The following is a 23,295-nucleotide window of genomic DNA, read 5'->3' as shown; positions in this document are numbered from 1 at the left end:
AGAGAGAGAGATGGAGGGGGGTGGTGAGAGAGGATGAGAGAGAGAAAGAAAGAGAGCGAGAGAGAGAAGATAGAGAGAGAGAGATTAGAGGATGAGGGTCAGCGGTAGAGGGGTATATAGTGTGGCTTGACCTGCTTGTGTCCTGATGGGTGGAGACAGGAAGTGTCAGAGTAATGGAGAGAAAGGGATGGAGAGGAGAATGAGAGGGCCAGGACCAGAGGTAAAGCTCACCTGCTTGTGTCCTGATGGGTAGAGACAGGAAGTGTCAGAGTAATGGAGAGAAAGGGAAGGAGAGGAGAATGAGAGGGCCAGGATCAGAGGTAAAGCTCACCTGCTTGTGTCCTGATGGGTGGAGACAGGAAGGTGTCCCTGTAGAGAGGTTGGAGGAACTCTCTGTGGTCATCATCAAACAGCTGAGTGAAGGCACGGACACTTATTCTGCACAGAGAACAGAGAACAGCCATTAACTCCATTACTATCAATTTACATCAGATTATTTCCCTGCTGAGCATAAATGGCTATAATATACTGCTTTCTTTTGCCCTCTTAGACAAGGTCAAGGGTTAGTATGGCCTGTAAGACTTGATGAGGATGGTCATTTTTTTTAAGTAATTCAAACCTAGGTAAAGTATTTGATTTGTGTGGGGCCATATTATTGTTTACCTGTAGGCAGTCTTAGGCTTGAGAGGACCATCACAGAAGTGGTAGAGATCACTGTTTTGATCGTTATCATGATCCTCCTCTGAATCACAAGGCCCTCCCAGGCGATCCAGCCCCGCCCCCAGGTTGACCTCAAACACCTGCCCAGCTCCCATTCCCTGTTCCTGGGCACAGCCACTGGGAAAGTAGCCTGTCTGGTAGGCCCGCACGGAGCTGTTGGTTCTGTAGTCCTGGAAGGAAGGTAGAGGGTGGAGCTGCTCTGTCTGCAGGACTTCATTGTCTGTGACGGGTACAAGAGTGAATAATAAAGTTGGATGGATTCAAAAGTGTACTAAATCCCCTTCAGCTCTCCTTTTAAAGCTCTCTTTCACTCCCTCATCAATTATATTTAGACGTTTTTCAAATTCAAATGTTCAAATGTATTTCATTTCATCAGAATCATTATCAGACATATCCAACATTATGTTAAAGTAAAAAGGAAATTGTGTAGAAAATAAATTGAGCCGTATTGAGAAAGGACAATCGTATGAAGCTGTAAATAAAGAGGAAGCTTTACCATTGGACTCAGCCACGATGACAGTGAAGAACCTGACGGCTCCGTTGACGTCACTGAACCAGCTGCAGTTGAACTTGAACAAAATGGTGGAGGGGGTGATGCGTACCGCCCTCTCATTGACCCGTATTGTGGTAGGGGCGGGCCTAAAGGGGGGAAAACAGACAGGCGATTGGTTCAAGGGGTGTGTCTGTCAAATAATCCAGACTTTGATTGGCTGAATCAGATGTGTAAGAGTAGGGCTGGAACTAAAGCCTGCACACCCAGTATCTCTGCAGGGGAGGGTTGGCCATCCTTGTTCTAGAAATATGCTGCCATGTGTCTCCTCTTGTATCATATATGTCGTATCATATCGATTACATATCAAAACTGCTAACTCAATTTCCCCTGCTATGGGACAAATAATGATTGACTTGACAATAGGCCCCTGTTAGACCCAGAATCACACTCCTACTGCTTTTCCAGCATTTGTATGTATGCCACTGTATCTCTATATCAGGACCAGCTCAGACAAGGTGATATTGTATTGTTTCTTTGGTTGATTAGCAGTGAGACAGATTGTAATTGGATTGGTCCCATTTCTTCCCATCCACTACATGTGGTCTCTGGATTCTCTGGACAACCAGGTCCTCTTTAAGTCTCACCTGATAGGGTCTCTCTCTCTCTCTCTCTCTCTCTCTCTCTCTCTCTCTCTCTCTCTCTCTCTCTCTCTCTCTCTCTCTCTCTCTCTCTGTTTGTATCTGCTCGTCTCGTTGTACAGTTAGACAGTGAAACAGCAGGGCTCTTGACAGAAATGTGAAAGCTCATTGCCTCCTTATAAACCACGCTGTGAATGGCACTAGTAAATCTGTCCACTTACATAGAGGAGGGAGAGAGACAGAGAGAGCGAAAGACACAGAGAGAGGGAGAGATAGAGGTAGAGAGAGGGAGAGATAGAGGAAGAAAGGAGAGAGATAGAGGTAGAGAGAGGGAGAGATAGAGGTAGAGAGGAGAGAGATAGAGGAGAGGAGAAAGAGATCGAGAGAGAGCGAGAGAGAGGGAGGTGGAGGAGAGTAGAGAGCGAGAGAGAGAGAGGTGGAGGAGAGTAGAGAGTGAGAAAAAGAGAGAGGTGGAGGAGTGTAGAGAGAGTGAGAAAGAGAGAGAGGTGGAGGAGAGTAGAGAGCGAGAGAGAGAGAGAGAGAGAGAGAGAGAGAGGTGGAGGAGTGTAGAGAGAGGGAGAGAGAGAGGAGGAGGAGTGTAGAGAGAGAGAGGTGGAGGAGAGTAGAGAGAGTGAGAGAGAGAGAGGTGGAGGAGAGTAGAGAGAGGGAGAGAGAGAGAGGTGGAGGAGTGTAGAGAGAGGGAGAGAGAGAGAGATGGAGGAGAGTAGATAGAGAGCGAGAGAGAGAGAGGTGGAGGAGTGTAGAGAGAGTGAGAAAGAGAGAGAGGTGGAGGAGAGTTGAGAGAGAGGTGGAGGAGAGTAGAGAGCGAGAGAGAGAGAGGTGGAGGAGAGTTGAGAGAGAGAGGTGGAGGAGAGTAGAGAGCGAGAGAGAGAGAGAGAGGTGGAGGAGAGTAGAGAGAGGGAGAGAGAGAGGTGGAGGAGAGTAGAGAGAGTGAGAGAGAGGTGGAGGAGTGTAGAGAGAGAGCGAGAGAGAGAGAGAGTGAGAAAGATAGAGGTGGAGGAGAGTAGAGAGAGGGAGAGAGAGAAAGAGAGGTGGAGGAGAGTAGAGAGAGAGGTGGAGCAGAGTAGAGAGAGGGAGAAAGAGAGAGTGAAAGAGAGAACACCATGCCTGGTCCCATCCATTGAGGCCATCTGGAGGATGTATTAGTTAATATGGCACCGTCTCCACTGATCTAATTATGTTCTGTTGGTTATGATGATGTCGTCCTCCCTACCTCCCTCCTTCCCTCCCTCCGGAAAAGAGAAACAACACAAATCTCTGGCATTTCCATCCCCCTAGGGGAGGCAGAGGGTGAGGAGGGGAGAGGATTTGAGTTGGCCTAGCAGCCTATTTCTCTAAATCTCTCTCTCTATCTCTCTTTTCTGCTCTCATTCCTCTCATCACCCCCCTCTGTGTCATCTCCATCATTCTCTCCCTCCCTCCCTCACCCTCTCCCACTCTCTCTCTCTCTTTGCTGCTCTCCCAGGTGTTCTGAGCTTTTTGAGGATATCAGTATTTAAATGTGTTCCTGAGGCTGTAGCTTCCGTAGGGGGGCAGCACAGCCACAGTTAGGCTGGTTAGCACCCGCTAACAGGGATGTCTTGCTTCCACAATGCTCCCCTATACACGTCACCCTGCTCCTGTCCACTTTAGATGACATCAGATGCCTTCCTACCTCCTGTCTACTTCCTACTAGTGTTCTAATCAGTCTCAGGGGCTGCGTCTGGAATAGACCAGAGCCCTATTCCCTATATAGTGCACTACTTTAGACCAGAGCCCCTTTCCCTATATAGTGCACTACTTTAGACCAGAGCCCTATCCCCTATACAGTACACTACTGTTGACCAGAGCCCTATTCCCTATATAGTGCACTACTTCTGACCAGAGCCCTATTCCCTATATAGTCCAGAGCCCTATGGGCCTTATAGTGAATAGGGGGGGCCTTTCGGGATTCACCTAAAGTCTTCTAGAGGGGCCTTTGGTGCAGTTGTATGAGCAATGACAGACTTCAGGAACCGTTCTAGCTACTATAGCCTTCCTCTCTCATCTGATAATGGCATTGTCACTTTGGCAGCTGATATTGACCACTTGGTAGCCTGCACTTAGCCACTCCAGAGGGCAAATCTTTGGCATTATCCTGAGTCAAGCTGAAGACAGACAGCTGATGGTGGCCAAGTGATTTCCTATACAAACTAGCAGCCAGAGAGAGAGAGAGAGAGAGAGAGAGAGAGAGAGAGAGAGAGAGAGAGAGAGAGAGAGAGAGAGAGAGAGAGCGAAATTGTCAGGAACATGTACAGGATGCTACCCTCTACAATATAACCTTCACTCCAAACCAAAACTCAAAACCTACAACCTGACTTTGGACTGAATTACGGAATCACCTGGAAGGCTTACTACCAAAGACTATTATTCCAACGCGGCACAGCAAATGCTCTGGAAAACAACAGAAACCTGAAAACACCATTCAACCTGGAACTGAGTGAGTCATGTTTAGTCTGAAGCTATATTTTATTTCCACAAGCCAAGAAGAAAAATACATGACATTACTTTATAAGGACTGAATGCTGAGTTAAGGCTGCCAAGCTTGATACAACTTCAATTAGCACTGACGTGTCAAGTGAGAGGTGTCAAAGCCCTTTAGCTCAACAATGGCAGGAGAGTCAAACAGTCTACTCCAACCAAATGGAGAGGCCTTAGAAGCTGCCTCCTGCTGTTCAGAGGTAATTAAATACAGAACCCTGTGTATGTAAAGAATGACAAGGCAAGAAGTGCACTACTTAGTGTGGCAGGTAGGCTAGTGGTTAGAGCGTTGGACTTGTAACCGCAAGGTTGCAAGATCGAATCCCCGACCTGACAAGGTAAAAATCTGTCGTTCTGCCCCTGAACAAGGCAGTTAACCCACTGTTCCTAGGCTGTCATTGAAATAAGAATTTGTTCTTAACTGACTTGCCTCGTTAAATAAAGGTAAAAAGAAAAGATCACAAAATGAAGCTCCTTATGGAAAATCAAGAGACACTTTTTGCTGACTATTATAAAAATGGGAACATCAGCAACCTCATCATCCACACAAACCATCCCCTGACACAGTGCTATATTAACCAGACCATCCCCTGGCACAGTGCTATATTAACCAGCCCATCCCCTGGCATGGCACAGTGCTATATTAACCAGACCATCCCCTGGCACAGTGCTATATTAACCAGACCATCCCCTGGCACAGTGCTATATTAACCAGACCATCCCCTGACACAGTGCTATATTAACCAGACCATCCCCTGGCACAGTGCTATATTAACCAGACCATCCCCTGACACAGTGCTATATTAACCAGACCATCCCCTGACACAGTGCTATATTAACCAGACCATCCCCTGGCACAGTGCTATATTAACCAGACCATCCCCTGGCATGACACAGTGCTATATTAACCAGACCATCCCCTGGCATGGCACAGTGCTATATTAACCAGACCATCCCCTGGCACAGTGCTATATTAACCAGACCATCCCCTGGCACAGTGCAATATTAACCAGACCATCCCCTGGCACAGTGCTATATTAACCAGACCATCCCCTGGCATGGCACAGTGCTATATTAACCAGACCATCCCCTGGCATGGCACAGTGCTATATTAACCAGACCATCCCCTGGCATGGCACAGTGCTATATTAACCAGACCATCCCCTGGCATGGCACAGTGCTATATTAACCAGACCATCCCCTGGCACAGTGCTATATTAACCAGACCATCCCCTGGCACAGTGCTATATTAACCAGACCATCCCCTGGCATGGCACAGTGCTATATTAACCAGACCATCCCCTGGCACAGTGCTATATTAACCAGACCATCCTCTGGCACAGTGCTATATTAACCAGACCATCCCCTGGCACAGTGCTATATTAACCAGACCATCCTCTGGCACAGTGCTATATTAACCAGACCATCCCCTGGCACAGTGCTATATTAACCAGCCCATCCCCTGGCATGGCACAGTGCTATATTAACCAGACCATCCCCTGGCATGGCACAGTGCTATATTAACCAGACCATCCCCTGGCATGGCACAGTGCTATATTAACCAGACCATCCCCTGGCATGGCACAGTGCTATATTAACCAGACCATCCCCTGGCACAGTGCTATATTAACCAGACCATCCCCTGGCATGGCACAGTGCTATATTAACCAGCCCATCCCCTGGCATGGCACAGTGCTATATTAACCAGACCATCCCCTGGCACAGTGCTATATTAACCAGACCATCCCATGGCACAGTGCTATATTAACCAGACCATCCTCTGGCACAGTGCTATATTAACCAGACCATCCCCTGGCATGGCACAGTGCTATATTAACCAGCCCATCCCCTGGCATGGCACAGTGCTATATTAACCAGACCATCCCCTGGCACAGTGCTATATTAACCAGACCATCCCCTGGCATGGCACAGTGCTATATTAACCAGACCATCCCCTGGCACAGTGCTATATTAACCAGACCATCCCATGGCACAGTGCTATATTAACCAGACCATCCTCTGGCACAGTGCTATATTAACCAGACCATCCCCTGGCATGGCACAGTGCTATATTAACCAGCCCATCCCCTGGCATGGCACAGTGCTATATTAACCAGACCATCCCCTGGCACAGTGCTATAATAACCAGACCATCCCCTGGCACAGTGCTATATTAACCAGACCATCCCCTGGCACAGTGCTATATTAACCAGACCATCCCCTGGCACAGTGCTATATTAACCAGACCATCCCCTGGCATGGCACAGTGCTATATTAACCAGACCATCCCCTGGCATGGCACAGTGCTATATTAACCAGACCATCCCCTGGCACAGTGCTATATTAACCAGACCATCCCCTGGCACAGTGCTATATTAACCAGACCATCCCCTGGCATGGCACAGTGCTATATTAACCAGACCATCCCCTGGCACAGTGCTATATTAACCAGACCATCCCCTGGCATGGCACAGTGCTATATTAACCAGACCATCCCCTGGCATGGCACAGTGCTATATTAACCAGACCATCCCCTGGCATGGCACAGTGCTATATTAACCAGACCATCCCCTGGCATGGCACAGTGCTATATTAACCAGACCATCCCCTGGCATGGCACAGTGCTATATTAACCAGACCATCCCCTGGCACAGTGCTATATTAACCAGACCATCCCCTGGCACAGTGCTATATTAACCAGACCATCCCCTGGCATGGCACAGTGCTATATTAACCAGACCATCCCCTGGCACAGTGCTATATTAACCAGACCATCCCCTGGCATGGCACAGTGCTATATTAACCAGACCATCCCCTGGCATGGCACAGTGCTATATTAACCAGACCATCCCCTGGCATGGCACAGTGCTATATTAACCAGACCATCCCTGGCATGGCACAGTGCTATATTAACCAGACCATCCCCTGGCATGGCACAGTGCTATATTAGCACACAACCCCTCTGATAAGAGAGCGGGTGGAAACGAGGGGTGGAAACTCAGGATACTAGTCAGGAACAGTAATGGTACAGGGCAACCCAAACAGTTTCAGCTGGACTTTCACCTAATCAAAGAATTAGCTCAGCAGGAGAAGCTCTCCCTTGAGAAAGATACCCCCCACTCCCAGCGGGTCAGACCAGACCTCTTCATTATATAACCCCACAGACGAGCAACCCCCAGACCTCTTCATTATATAACCCCACAGACCAGCAACCCCCAGACCTCTTCATTATATAACCCTACAGACGAGCAACCCCCAGACCTCTTCATTATATAACCCCACAGACCAGCAACCCCCAGACCTCTTCATTATATAACCCCACAGACGAGCAACCCCCAGACCTCTTCATTATATAACCCCACAGACCAGCAACCCCCAGACCTCTTCATTATATAACCCCACAGACCAGCAACCCCCAGACCTCTTCATTATATAACCCCACAGACCAGCAACCCCCAGACCTCTTCATTATATAACCCCCAGACCTCTTCATTATATAACCCCACAGACGAGCAACCCCCAGACCTCTTCATTATATAACCCCACAGACGAGAAACCCCCAGACCTCTTCATTATATAACCCCACAGACCAGCAACCCCCAGACCTCTTCATTATATAACCCCACAGACGAGCATCCCCCAGACCTCTTCATTATATAACCCCACAGACCAGCAACCCCCAGACCTCTTCATTATATAACCCCACAGACCAGCAACCCCCAGACCTCTTCATTATATAACCCCACAGACGAGCAACCCCCAGACCTCTTCATTATATAACCCCACAGACGAGCAACCCCCAGACCTCTTCATTATATAACCCCACAGACCAGCAACCCCCAGACCTCTTCATTATATAACCCCACAGACCAGCAACACCCAGACCTCTTCATTATATAACCCCACAGACCAGCAACCCCCAGACCTCTTTATTATATAACCCCACAGACGAGCAACCCCCAGACCTCTTCATTATATAACCCCACAGACGAGCAACCCCCAGACCTCTTCATTATATTACCCCACAGACCAGCAACCCCCAGACCTCTTCATTATATAACCCCACAGACCAGCAACACCCAGACCTCTTCATTATATAACCCCACAGACCAGCAACCCCCAGACCTCTTTATTATATAACCCCACAGACGAGCAACCCCCAGACCTCTTCATTATATAACCCCACAGACGAGCAACCCCAGACCTCTTCATTATATTACCCCACAGACCAGCAACCCCAAGCGGAAAGTCAACCTCCCAGCACAGAGTACTACTCCCTCATTGAAATGAAGGATAAATTCACCCAGCTGGAGGAAAGGCAGGTGGAGCTGGGACAGCAGGTGATTACACTCCAGTCAGCACAGACCCAGACAACAGTCCAGCACAACAACACCCTCTTAACCAGACCCAGACAACAGTCCAGCACAACAACACCCCCTTAACCAGACCCAGACAACAGTCCAGCACAACAACACCCCCTTAACCAGACCCAGACAACAGTCCAGCACAACAACACCCCCTTAACCAGACCCAGACAACAGTCCAGCACAACAACACCCCCTTAACCAGACCCAGACAACAGTCCAGCACAACAACACCCCTTAACCAGACCCAGACAACAGTCCAGCACAACAACACTCTCTTAACCAGACCCAGACAACAGTCCAGCACAACAACACCCCCTTAACCAGACCCAGACAACAGTCCAGCACAACAACACTCTCTTAACCAGACCCAGACAACAGTCCAGCACAACAACAACCCCTTAACCAGACCCAGACAACAGTCCAGCACAACAACACTCTCTTAACCAGACCCAGACAACAGTCCAGCATAACAACACCCCCTTAACCAGACCCAGACAACAGTCCAGCACAACAACACCCCTTTAACCAGACCCAGACAACAGTCCAGCACAACAACACCCCCTTAACCAGACCCAGACAACAGTCCAGCACAACAACACCCCCTTAACCAGACCCAGACAACAGTCCAGCACAACAACACCCTCTTAACCAGACCCAGACAACAGTCCAGCACAACAACACTCTCTTAACCAGACCCAGACAACAGTCCAGCATAACAACACCCCCTTAACCAGACCCAGACAACAGTCCAGCATAACAACATTCTCTTAACTAGACCCAGACAACAGTCCAGCACAACAACACCCTCTTAATCAGACCCAGACAACAGTCCAGTACAACAACACCCCCTTAACCAGACCCAGACAACAGTCCAGCACAACAACACCCCCTTAACCAGACCCAGACAACAGTCCAGCACAACAACACCCTCTTAACCAGACCCAGACAACAGTCCAGCACAACAACACCATCTTAACCAGACCCAGACAACAGTCCAGTACAACAACACTCTCTTAACCAGACCCAGACAACAGTCCAGCACAACAACACCCCCTTAACCAGACCCAGACAACAGTCCAGCACAACAACACCCTCTTAACCAGACCCAGACAACAGTCCAGCACAACAACACTCTCTTAACCAGACCCAGACAACAGTCCAGCATAACAACATTCTCTTAACTAGACCCAGACAACAGTCCAGCACAACAACACTCTCTTATCCAGACCCAGACAACAGTCCAGCACAACAACACCCCCTTAACCAGACCCAGACAACAGTCCAGCACAACAACACCCCATTAACCAGACCCAGACAACAGTCCAGCACAACAACACTCTCTTATCCAGACCCAGACAACAGTCCAGCACAACAACACCCCCTTAATCAGGGTGAGGGGGATGGAGGAGAGGATCAGACTGCTGGAGGAGAGGGTGAGGGGGATGGAGGAGAGGATCAGACTGCTGGAGGAGAGGGTGAGGGGGATGGAGGAGAGGATCAGACTGCTGGAGGAGAGGGTGAGGGGGATGGAGGAGAGGATCAGACTGCTGGAGGAGAGGGTGAGGGGGATGGAGGAGAGGATCAGACTGCTGGAGGAGAGGGTGAGGGGGATGGAGGAGAGGATCAGACTGCTGGAGGAGAGGGTGAGGGGGGATGGAGGAGAGGATCAGACTGCTGGAGGAGAGGGTGAGGGGGATGGAGGAGAGGATCAGACTGCTGGAGGAGAGGGTGAGGGGGATGGAGGAGAGGATCAGACTGCTGGAGGAGAGGGTGAGGGGGATGGAGGAGAGGATCAGACTGCTGGAGGAGAGGGTGAGGGGGATGGAGGAGAGGATCAGACTGCTGGAGGAGAGGGTGAGGGGGATGGAGGAGAGGATCAGACTGCTAGAGGAGAGGGTGAGGGGGATGGAGGAGAGGGTGAGGGGGATGACGTGTTACAGAGAACAGCCCACTAGAGAGGTGGCCACCCCTGCAGAGAAGCCAGCAGAACAGCCCATCTCAGCTCACCTCTCAACACCACAGTAGAACTGTTCACACCAGATCCTGACCATAGCATCGACATCACAGCAGAACTGTTCACACCAGATCCTGACCATAGCATCGACATCACAGCAGAACTGTTCACACCAGATCCTGACCATAGCATCGACATCACAGCAGAACTGTTCACACCAGACCCTGATCATAGCATCGACACCACAGCAGAACTGTCCACACCAGACCCTGATCATAGCATCGACACCACAGCAGAACTGTCCACACCAGACCCTGACCATAGCATTGACACCACAGCAGAACAGTCCACACCAGACCCTGACCATAGCATCGACATCACAGCAGAACAGACTAATGAAGAAACACTACTACTGTTAGAAACACTACTACTGTTAGTGGTCTGTTAGAAACACTACTACTGTTAGAAACACTACTACTGTTAGAAACACTACTACTGTTAGTGGTCTGTTAGAAACACTACTACTGTTAGAAACACTACTACTGTTAGTGGTCTGTTAGAAACACTACTACTGTTAGAAACACTACTACTGTTAGTGGTCTGGTAGAAACACTACTACTATTAGAAACACAACTACTGTTAGAAACACTACTACTATTAGAAACACTACTACTGTTAGAAACACTACTACTGTTAGTGGTCCAGTAGAAACACTACTACTGTTAGAAACATTACTACTGTTAGAAACACTACTACTGTTAGTGGTCTGGTAGAAACACTACTACTGTTAGAAACACTACTACTGTTAGAAACACTACTACTGTTAGTGGTCCAGTAGAAACACTACTACTGTTAGTGGTCTGGTAGAAACACTACTACTGTTAGAAACACTACAACTGTTAGTGGTCTGGTAGAAACACTACTACTGTTAGAAACACTACTACTGTTAGAAACACTACTACTGTTACAAACCCTACTACTGTTAGAAACACTACTACTGTTAGTGGTCTGGTAGAAACACTACTACTGTTAGAAACACTACTACTGTTAGTGGTCTGTTAGAAACACTACTACTGTTAGTAGTCTGGTAGAAACACTACTACTGTTAGAAACACTACAACTGTTAGAAACACTACTACTGTTAGTGGTCTGTTAGAAACACTACTACTGTTAGAAACACTACAACTGTTAGTGGTCTGGTAGAAACACTACTACTGTTAGAAACACTACTACTGTTAGAAACATTACTACTGTTAGTGGTCTGGTAGAAACACTACTACTGTTACAAACACTACTACTGTTAGTGGTCTGATAGAAACACTACTAATGTTAGTGGTCTGGTAGAAACACTACTACTGTTAGTGGTCTGGTAGAAACACTACTACTGTTAGTGGTCTGGTAGAAACACTACTACTGTTAGAAACACTACTACTGTTAGAAACACTACTACTGTTAGTGGTCTGTTAGAAACACTACTACTGTTAGTGGTCTGGTAGAAACACTACTACTGTTAGTGGTCTGTTAGAAACACTACTACTGTTAGAAACACTACTACTGTTAGAAACATTACTACTGTTAGTGGTCTGGTAGAAACACTACTACTGTTAGAAACACTACTACTGTTAGAAACACTACTACTGTTAGTGGTCTGTTAGAAACACTACTACTGTTAGTGGTCTGGTAGAAACACTACTACTGTTAGTGGTCTGTTAGAAACACTACTACTGTTAGAAACACTACTACTGTTAGAAACACTACTACTGTTAGAACCATTACTACTGTTAGTGGTCTGGTAGAAACACTACTACTGTTAGAAACACTATTACTGTTAGTGGTCTGGTGGAAACACTACTACTGTTAGAAACACTACTACTGTTAGAAACACTACTACTGTTAGTGGTCTGGTAGAAACACTACTACTGTTAGTGGTCTGGTGGAAACACTACTACTGTTAGAAACACTACTACTGTTAGTGGTCTGGTAGAAACACTAGTACTGTTAGAAACACAACTACTGTTAGAAACACTACAACTGTTAGAAACACTACTACTGTTAGAAACACTACTACTGTTAGTGGTCTGGTAGAAACACTACTACTGTTAGAAACACTACTACTGTTAGAAACACTACTACTGTTACAAACCCTACTACTGTTAGAAACACTACTACTGTTAGTGGTCTGGTAGAAACACTACTACTGTTAGAAACACTACTACTGTTAGTGGTCTGGTAGAAACACTACTACTGTTAGTAGTCTTCCCTGTGGCTCAGTTGGTAGAGCATGGTGTGTGCAACGCCAGGGTTGTGGGTTCGATTCCCACGGGGGGCCAGTACAAAAAAAAAAATGCATGAAATGAAATGTATGCATTCACTACTGTAAGTCGCTCTGGATAAGAGCGTCTGCTAAATGACTAAAATGTAAAAAAATGGTAGAAACACTACTACTGTTAGAAACACTACAACTGTTAGAAACACTACTACTGTTAGTGGTCTGTTAGAAACACTACTACTGTTAGAAACACTACAACTGTTAGTGGTCTGGTAGAAACACTACTACTGTTAGAAACACTACTACTGTTAGTGGTCTGATAGAAACACTACTAATGTTAGTGGTCTGGTAGAAACACTACTACTGTTAGTGGTCTGGTAGAAACACTACTACTGTTAGTGGTCTGGTAGAAACACTACTACTGTTAGAAACACTACTACTGTTAGAAACACTACTACTGTTAGTGGTCTGTTAGAAACACTACTACTGTTAGTGGTCTGGTAGAAACACTACTACTGTTAGTGGTCTGTTAGAAACACTACTACTGTTAGAAACACTACTACTGTTAGAAACACTACTACTGTTAGAACCATTACTACTGTTAGTGGTCTGGTAGAAACACTACTACTGTTAGAAACACTACTACTGTTAGTGGTCTGGTGGAAACACTACTACTGTTAAAAACACTACTACTGTTAGAAACACTACTACTGTTAGTGGTCTGGTAGAAACACTACTACTGTTAGTGGTCTGGTGGAAACACTACTACTGTTAGAAACACTACTACTGTTAGTGGTCTGGTAGAAACACTACTACTGTTAGAAACACGACTACTGTTAGAAACACTACAACTGTTAGAAACACTACTACTGTTAGAAACACTACTACTGTTAGTGGTCTGGTAGAAACACTACTACTGTTAGAAACACTACTACAGTTAGTGGTCTGGTAGAAACACTACTACTGTTAGAAACACTACTACTGTTAGAAACACTACTACTGTTAGTGGTCTGGTAGAAACACTACTACTGTTAGAAACACGACTACTGTTAGAAACACTACAACTGTTAGTGGTCTGTTAGAAACACTACTAATGTTAGTGGTCTGGTAGAAACACTAGTGGTACTCATACAAGCTTAGACTGTCAGACAGCCCAAGTAGTTGGAACAAGTCATTTAGCAGGTCATTTAACAGGTCATTTAACAGGTCATTGATAAACTGATCTTCCAAGATGCCATAGCAGTCAGACGTCCTTTGTCCTCGTCTTGTCGTGTCCCATGTATATATATATTTACATCTTTTCTTCGCATATCTTTTTATATATATTTTTCTAAAAACTCAACTTCAAAACACTCTCCTGCAACCCGCCTCACCAATTAAAAAAAAAAGTATTATTTACCTCAAATCTGAAATCCACAACAGAAGCTAGCCAGAAGTTAGCCAGAAGTTAGCCAGTTCACTAGCTAACGTTAGAACTCAGCTAACCACGGTTGGCGGTCATCAGCTATCCCTTAGCTCGAAAAGCTATTGCCAGTTTTGTACAACACGACTCAGACCAGACCATACCGGACCTATGTTCTCTCTATATCCCCGGATTTCTACCGCAAGCTCTGGACATTTACACCTGGAGCTTGCAGCTAGCTAGCTGCTATCCGAGTGACTATTGGCTAACGTCGGTCCCAGAGCTAACATCAATTATTCCGGAGCTAGCCAGCTGAAGAGTTCCATCAGCCACTCCTGGGCTACAATCACCTATCCGGACCCATTTTAATGCCAATGCGGAGCCCCATCGGGCCTTCATGACTGGACTACCGACGTTATCTGCCCGAGGGAGTTACCCAACTGGCCCCTCCGGCGCAACGTAACCTGAATGCCCATCTGCGGCCAGCTAATCGTTAGCTGTCTTATCGGCTGCTATCTGAATAGGTCTATCGGCCAATTTTCTTGGGCCACTATAACTATAACTATTTTTGCCAATTGGATTGGTCCCCTCTACCACACGGAACCCCACTAATCTACCGACGGAAACGCACGAGGTGGCTAAAAACAGACCATCTTTTGCCAACTTCTGACTTGCTACCCATGGCCCGGCTAGCTGTCTGAATCGACGTGACCGCAACCGACCTCACTACTCACTGGACCCTTTTTATCACTTGGCTAAGCATGCCTCTCCTTAATGTCAATATGCCTTGTCCATTGCTGTTCTGGTTAGTGTTTATTGGCTTATTTCACTGTAGAGCCTCTAGCTCTGCTCATTATACCTTATCCAACCTCTCAGTTCCACCACCCACACATGCGATGACATCACCTGGTTTCAATGATGTTTCTAGAGACAATATCTCTCTCATCATCACTCAATGCCTAGGTTTACCTCCACCTGCTCCTTTTACTCTCTGTTCTGGACGTCCTAGACAACCAATTCTCATAGCTTTTAGCCGTACCCTTATCCTACTCCTCCTCTGTTCCTCTGGCGATGTAGAGGTGAATCCAGGCCCTGCAGTGCCTAGCTCCACTCCTATTCCCCAGGCGCTCTCTTTTGATGACTTCTGTAACCGTAATAGCCTTGGTTTCATGCATGTTAATATTAGAAGCCTCCTCCCTAAGTTTGTTTTATTCACTGCTTTAGCACACTCTGTTAACCCGGATGTCCTAGCCGTGTCTGAATCCTGGCTTAGGAGGACCACCAAAAACTCTGAAATCATCCCTAACTACAACATTTTCAGACAAGATAAAACGGCCAAAGGGGGCAGTGTTGCAATCTACTGCAGAGATAGCCTGCAGAGTTCTGTCCTACTATCCAGGTCTGTACCCAAACAATTTGAACTTCTACTTTTAAAAATCCACCTCTCTAAAAACAAGTTTCTCACCGTTGTCGCCTACTATAGACCACCCTCTGCCACGAGCTGTGTTCTGGACACCATATGTGAACTGAGTGCCAACCATCTATCTTCAGAGCTCGTGCTGCTAAGTGATCTAAACTGGGACATGCTTAACACCCCAGCCATCCTACAATCTAAGCTTGATGCCCTCAATCTCACACAAATGATCAATGAACCTACCAGGTACCACCCCAAAGCCGTAAACACGGGCACCCTCATAGATATCATCCTAACCAACTTGCCCTCCAAATACACCTCTGCTGTTTTCAACCAAGATCTCAGCGATCACTGCGTCATTGCCTGCATCCGTAATGGGTCAGCGGTCAAACAACCTCCACTCATCACTGTCAAACGCTCCCTGAAACACTTCAGCGAGCAGGCCTTTCTAATTGACCTGGCCCGGGTATCCTGGAAGGATATTGACCTCATCCCTTCAGTAGAGGATGCCTGGTTATTTTTTTTAAATGCCTTCCTCACCATCTTAAATAAGCATGCCCCATTCAAGAAAGTTAGAACCAGGAACAGATATAGCCCTTGGTTCTCTCCAGACCTGACTGCCCTTAACCAACACAAAAACATCCTGTGGCATTTTGCATTATCATCGAACAGCCCCGTGATATGCAACTTTTCAGGAAGTTAGAAACCAATATACACAGGCAGTTAGAAAAGCCAAGGCTAGCTTTTTCAAGCAGAAATGTACTTCCTGCAACACAAACTCAAAAATGTTCTGGGACACTGTAAAGTCCTTGGAGAATAAGAGCACCTCCTCCCAGCTGCCCACTGCACTGAGGATAGGAAACTCTGTCACCACCGATAAATCCACTATAATTGAGAATTTCAATAAGCATTTTTCTACGGCTGGCCATGCTTTCCACCTGGCTACCCCGACCCCGGTTAACAGCACTGCACCCCCCACAGCAACTCGCCCAAGCCTTCCCCATTTCTCCTTCTCCCAAATCCAGTCAGCTGATGTTATGAAAGAGCTGCAAAATCTGGACCCCTACAAATCAGCCGGGCTAGACAATCTGGACCCTTTCTTTCTAAAATTATCTGTCGAAATTGTTGCAACCCCTATTACTAGCCTGTTCAACCTCTCTTTCGTGTCGTCTGAGATTCCCAAAGATTGGAAAGCAGCTGCGGTCATCCCCCTCTTCAAAGGGGGGGGGGGGACACTAGACCCAAACTGCTACAGACCTATATCTATCCTACCCTGCCAAGTCAACAAACAGATTACCGACCATTTCGAATCCCACCGCACCTTCTCCGCTATGCAATCTGGTTTCAGAGCTGGTCATGGGTGCACCTCAGCCACACTCAAGGTCCTAAACGATATCTTAACCGCCATCGATAAGAAACAATACTGTGCAGCCGTATTCATTGACCTGGCCAAGGCTTTCGACTCTGTCAATCATCACATCCTCATCGGCAGACTCAACAGCCTTGGTTTCTCAAATGATTGCCTCGCCTGGTTCACCAACTACTTCTCTGATAGAGTTCAGTGTGTCAAATCGGAGGGCCTGTTGTCCGGGCCTCTGGCAGTCTCTATGGGGGTGCCACAGGGTTCAATTCTTGGGCCGACTCTTTTCTCTGTATACATCAATGATGTCGCTCTTGCTGCTGGTGAGTCTCTGATCCACCTCTACGCAGACGACACCATTCTGTATACTTCTGGCCCTTCTTTGGACACTGTGTTAACTACCCTCCAGACGAGCTTCAATGCCATACAACTCTCCTTCCGTGGCCTCCAACTGCTCTTAAGTACAAGTAAAACTAAATGCATGCTCTTCAACCGATCGCTGCCTGCACCTGCCCGCCCGTCCAGCATCACTACTCTGGAGGGTTCTGACTTAGAATATGTGGACAACTACAAATCCCTAGGTGTCTGGTTAGACTGTAAACTCTCCTTCCAGACTCACATCAAACATCTCCAATCCAAAGTTAAATCTAGAATTGGCTTCCTATTTCGCAACAAAGTATCTTTCACTCATGCTGCCAAACATACCCTCGTAAAACTGACCATACTACCAATCCTCGACTTCGGCGATGTCATTTACAAAATAGCCTCCAATACCCTACTCAATAAATTGGATGCAGTCTATCACAGTGCCATCCGTTTTGTCACCAAAGCCCCATATACTACCCACCACTGCGACCTGTATGCTCTTGTTGGCTGGCCCTCGCTTCATACTCGTCACCAAACCCACTGGCTCCAGGTCATCTACAAGACCCTGCTAGGTTAAGTTCCCCCTTATCTCAGCTCGCTGGTCACCATAGCAGCACCCACCTGTAGCACGCGCTCCAGCAGGTATATCTCTCTGGTCACCCCCAAAGCCAATTACTCCTTCGGCCGCCTCTCCTTCCAGTTCTCTGCTGCCAATGACTGGAATTAACTACAAAAATCTCTAAAACTGGAAACACTTATCTCCCTCACTAGCTTTAAGCACCAGCTGTCAGAGCATCTCACAGATTACTGCACCTGTACATAGCCCATCTATAATTTAGCCCAAACAACTCCCTCTTCCCCTACTGTATTTATTTATTTATTTATTTATTTATTTTTGCTCCTTTGCACCCCGTTATTTCTACTTTGCACTTTCTTCCACTGCAAATCTACTATTCCAGTGTTTTACTTGCTATATTGTATTTACTTTGCCACCATGGCCTTTTTTTGCCTTTACCTCCCTTATCTCACCTCATTTGCTCACTTTGTATATAGACTTATTTTTCTACTATATTATTGACTGTATGTTTGTTTTACTCCATGTGTAACTCTGTGTTGTTGTATGTGTCAAACTGCTTTGCTTTATCTTGGCCAGGTCGCAATTGTAAATGAGAACTTGTTCTCAACTTCCCTACCTGGTTAAATAAAGGTGAAATAAAACAAAAATAAATAAAATACAATTTAGCAGGTCATTTATCATGTAATTTAACAGGTCATTTAACAGGTCATTTAACAGGTCATTTAGCAGGTCATTTAGCAGGTCATTTAGCAGGTCATTTAACAGGTCATTTAGCAGGTCATTTAGCAGGTCATTTAACAGGTCATTTAACAGGTCATTTAGCAGGTCATTTAGCAGGTCATTTAGCAGGTCATTAAACAGGTCATTTAACAGGTCATTTAGCAGGTCATTTAACAGGTCATTTAACAGGTCATTTAACAGGTCATTTAACAGGTCATTTAACAGGTCATTTAGCAGGTCATTAAACAGGTCATTTAACAGGTCATTTAGCAGGTCATTTAACAGGTCATTTAGCAGGTCATTTAACAGGTCATTAAACAGGTCATTAAACAGGTCATTTAACAGGTCATTTAACAGGTCATTTAACAGGTCATTAAACAGGTCATTTAACAGGTCATTTAGCAGGTCATTAAACAGGTCATTTAGCAGGTCATTTAACAGGTCATTTAACAGGTCATTTAACAGGTCATTTAACAGGTCATTAAACAGGTCATTTAGCAGGTCATTTAACAGGTCATTTAGCAGGTCATTTAACAGGTCATTAAACAGGTCATTAAACAGGTCATTTAACAGGTCATTTAGCAGGTCATTTAACAGGTCATTTAACAGGTCATTAAACAGGTCATTTAACAGGTCATTTAACAGGTCATTTAACAGGTCATTAAACAGGTCATTTAACAGGTCATTTAGCAGGTCATTAAACAGGTCATTTAGCAGGTCATTAAACAGGTCATTTAACAGGTCATTTAGCAGGTCATTAAACAGGTCATTTAGCAGGTCATTTAACAGGTCATTTAGCAGGTCATTTAACAGGTCATTAAACAGGTCATTTAACAGGTCATTAAACAGGTCACGTATCAGCAGGGAGAGAATGTTGGGACAGCTAAATCCCACCAATCATTGTGTCACTCGGATGTTGTTTGGTGTCATCTGGTGTTGTGGTTCTGTGTGGTGAATTGGTTTGTTGTCATGGTGATTGTGGGTCTGGATCTTACAGCAGATAAACTCTACTCTTGGAAGGGGTCTATGATACAACTCCGGTTGTCAGGCGGTATAAGTAGTTACTCACGGTCGATCATGGTGACCACGTTCTCCTCCACGGCGGGGCTGCTGAGTCCAGCGGAGGCCACTCTGACAGCCACGTTGTATCTCTTGTAAGGCTGTAGGTTCTCCAGGCTGAGTGAGGTACTATCCCGGGCCAGACGCAGGGCGTACACCAGCTCCCAGCTGTCCTGCTGACGCACCTGGAGGGTAATGGACATTACTGTAGTCCAGTCCATGATTTCAACATACTGACAACTGATTAGTCCACTCCTTGTTTTCAACATACTGGAACTGATTACTGCAGTCCACTCCTTGTTTTCAACATACTGAGAACTGATTACTGCAGTCCACTCCTTGTTTTCAACATACTGAGAACTGATTACTGCAGTCCACTCCTTGTTTTCAACATACTGAGAACTGATTACTGCAGTCCACTCCATGTTTTCAACATACTGAGAACTGATTACTGCAGTCCACTCCATGTGTTCAACATACTGACAACTGATTACTGAAGTCCACTCCTTGTTTTCAACATCCTGACAACTGAATACTCCACTCCATGTTTTCAACATACTGACAACTGATTACTGAAGTCCACTCCATGTTTTCAACATGCTGAGAACTGATTACTGAAGTCCACTCCATGTTTTCAACATACTGAGAACTGATTACTGCAGTCCACTCCTTGTTTTAAACATACTGAGAACTGATTACTATAGTCCACTCCTTGTTTTCAACATACTGAGAACTGATTACTGTAGTCCACTCCTTGTTTTCAACATACTGAGAACTGATTAGTGCAGTCCACTCCTTGTTTTCAACATACTGAGAACTGATTACTGAAGTCCACTCCATGTTTTCAACATACTGAGAACTGATTACTGCAGTCCACTCCTTGTTTTCAACATACTGAGAACTGATTACTATAGTCCACTCCTTGTTTTCAACATACTGAGAACTGATTACTATAGTCCACTCCTTGTTTTCAACATACTGAGAACTGATTAGTGCAGTCCACTCCTTGTTTTCAACATACTGAGAACTGATTACTGTAGTCCACTCCTTGTTTTCAACATACTGAGAACTGATTAGTGTAGTCCATTCCATGTTTTACTCCAGCACTAGTTGAGTAATGTACACTACACAGCCAAAAGTATGTGGACACCTGCTGGTCAAACATCTCATTCCAAAAACATGGGCATTAACTTAATATGGAGTTGGTCCCCCTTTGCTGCTTTAACAGCCTCCACTCTTCTGGGAAGGCTTTCCACTAGATGTTGGAACATTACTGTGGGGGACTTCCATTCAGCCACAAGAGCGTTAGTGAGGTCAGGCACTGATGTTTGGCGATTAGACCTGGCTCGCAGTTGGCGTTCCAATTCATCCTAAAGGTGGTCGATGGGGTTGAGGTCAGGGCTCTGTGCAGGTCAGTTAAGTTCTTCCACAACGATCTCGACAAAGCATTTCTGTATGGACCTCACTTTGTGCACGGGGCATTGTCATGCTGAAACAGGAAAGGGCCTTCCCCAAACTGTTGCCGCAAAGTTGAAAGCACAGAATCGTCTAGAATATGGAGCCTAGCCAGAACCATGAAAAAGAGTCCCAGACCATTATCCCTCCTCCACCAACCTTTACAGTTGGCACTATGTATTGGGGCAGGTAGCGCTCTCCTGGCATCCGCCAAACCCAGATTCGTCTGTCGGACTGCCAGATGGTGAACCGTGATTCATCACTCCAGAGAACACGCTTCCACTGCTCAAGAGTCCAATGGCGGCGAGCTTTACACCACTCCAGACGACGCTTGGCAATGCGCATGGCAATCTTAGGCTTGTGTCCCAAGCCCAAGCCTTATACACCTGTCAGAAACGGGTGTTGCTAAAATAGCCGAATCCACTAATTTAAAGGGGTGCCCAAATAATGTATGTATGGGTTAACCGAAAGGTTGCTGGATCAAATCCCTGAGCTGACAAGGAAAAAAATCTGTCGTTCTGCCCTGAACAAGGCATTTAACCCAACGATCCCTGGACGCGCATGTCGGTTAAAGCAGCCCCCCGCACCTCTCTGATTTAGAGGGGTTGGCTTAAATGAGGAAGACACATTTCAGTTGAATGGATTCAGTTGTACAACTGACAAGGTATCCTATTTCCCTGCAATGCCTTCAGTAAAGTTGGAGAAATGGTATCAGACACCCTGACCTCAACTTTATAATAATAAGAAGATAAGATAAGACATAAAGAGAGTGTGTGTTTGTGAGGGATGTTACATTACCTCCACGGTATAGGAGTCCCAGTGGGAGTCAGGGAAGGACCAGGAACAGGATATGGATGAGGAACTCTGGGGGAAACAATGCATGTTCCGCAGTCTGGATGGGTCTGGGAGGAAGAGAGGGAACATTTAGGATTCATTCTTTGATTGATCGATCGATTGATTTGTTGATTGATTGATATTTACTAAACCTTTATTTATTCACGTTAATTTGATTGTGATTGCAAGAAGTCCCTAGTCCAAGAAAGCATGGCATGACGTTTTAGTGCAGGGAGTTTTAAAACCATTGAGCTCAGGGTCTCATAACCTTGAGATGAGAACAATACCTTCTGGGGTTGTAGTTAGGAGCACTGTGACAACCAACCTCTGTCTACTCTACCTTCCTACCTCCTGTCTCCTCTACCTTCCTGCCCTCTGTCTCCTCTACCTTCCTGCCCCCTGTCTCCTCTACCTTCCAACCTTCTGTCTCCTCTACCTTCCTACCTTCTGTCTCCTCTACCTTCCTACCCCCTGTCTCCTCTACCTTCCTGCCCCCTGTCTCCTCTACCTTCCTGCCCCCTGTCTCCTCTACCTTCCTACCTCCTGTCTCCTCTACCTTCCTGCCCCCTGTCTCCTCTACCTTCCAACCTTCTGTCTCCTCTACCTTCCTACCTTCTGTCTCCTCTACCTTCCTACCCCCTGTCTCCTCTACCTTCCTGCCCCCTGTCTCCTCTACCTTCCTGCCCCCTGTCTCCTCTACCTTCCTACCTCCTGTCTCCTCTACCTTCCTACCTCCTGTCTCCTCTACCTTCCTGCCCCTGTCTCCTCTACCTTCCTACCTCCTGTCTCCTCTACCTCCCTACCTCCTGTCTCCTCTACCTTCCTACCTCCTGTCTTCCCTACCTTCCTAACTCCTGTCTTCCCTACCTTCCTACCTCCTGTCTCCTCTACCTCCCTACCTCCTGTCTCCTCTACGTTCCTGCTCCCTGTCTCCTCTACCTTCCTCCCCCTGTCTCCTCTACCTTCCTACCTCCTGTCTTCCCTACCTTCCTACCTCCTGTCTCCTCTACCTTCCTGCCCCGTTTCCTCTACCTTCCTGCCCCTGTCTCCTCTACCTTCCTACCTCCTGTCTCCTCTACCTCCCTACCTCCTGTCTCCTCTACCTTCCTACCTCCTGTCTTCCCTACCTTCCTACCTCCTGTCTCCT

At 46.4% G+C, this 23,295-nt stretch overlaps 1 protein-coding gene across 1 annotated transcript in view; it reads right to left on the bottom strand.

The window, feature by feature from the left end:
• Positions 1-23,295, bottom strand: part of LOC106596602 (receptor-type tyrosine-protein phosphatase beta) — a 159,319-nt gene that overhangs the window by 7,590 nt on the left and 128,434 nt on the right. The window contains exons 16-20 of the mRNA XM_045700228.1: positions 22,113-22,216; positions 19,870-20,044; positions 1,217-1,359; positions 664-940; positions 332-438 (exon numbers count right to left, since the gene is read on the bottom strand). Coding sequence (XP_045556184.1) covers positions 434-438; positions 664-940; positions 1,217-1,359; positions 19,870-20,044; positions 22,113-22,216 — 704 coding nt within the window. The 3' untranslated portion in view covers positions 332-433. The remainder of the gene's footprint in view (positions 1-331; positions 439-663; positions 941-1,216; positions 1,360-19,869; positions 20,045-22,112; positions 22,217-23,295) is intronic.

This window comes from Salmo salar, chromosome ssa17 (genome assembly GCF_905237065.1).
Source record: "Salmo salar chromosome ssa17, Ssal_v3.1, whole genome shotgun sequence".
In the NCBI taxonomy this organism is placed as follows: Eukaryota; Metazoa; Chordata; class Actinopteri; order Salmoniformes; family Salmonidae; genus Salmo; species Salmo salar.
This window is presented reverse-complemented; position numbering and strand designations above follow the sequence as displayed.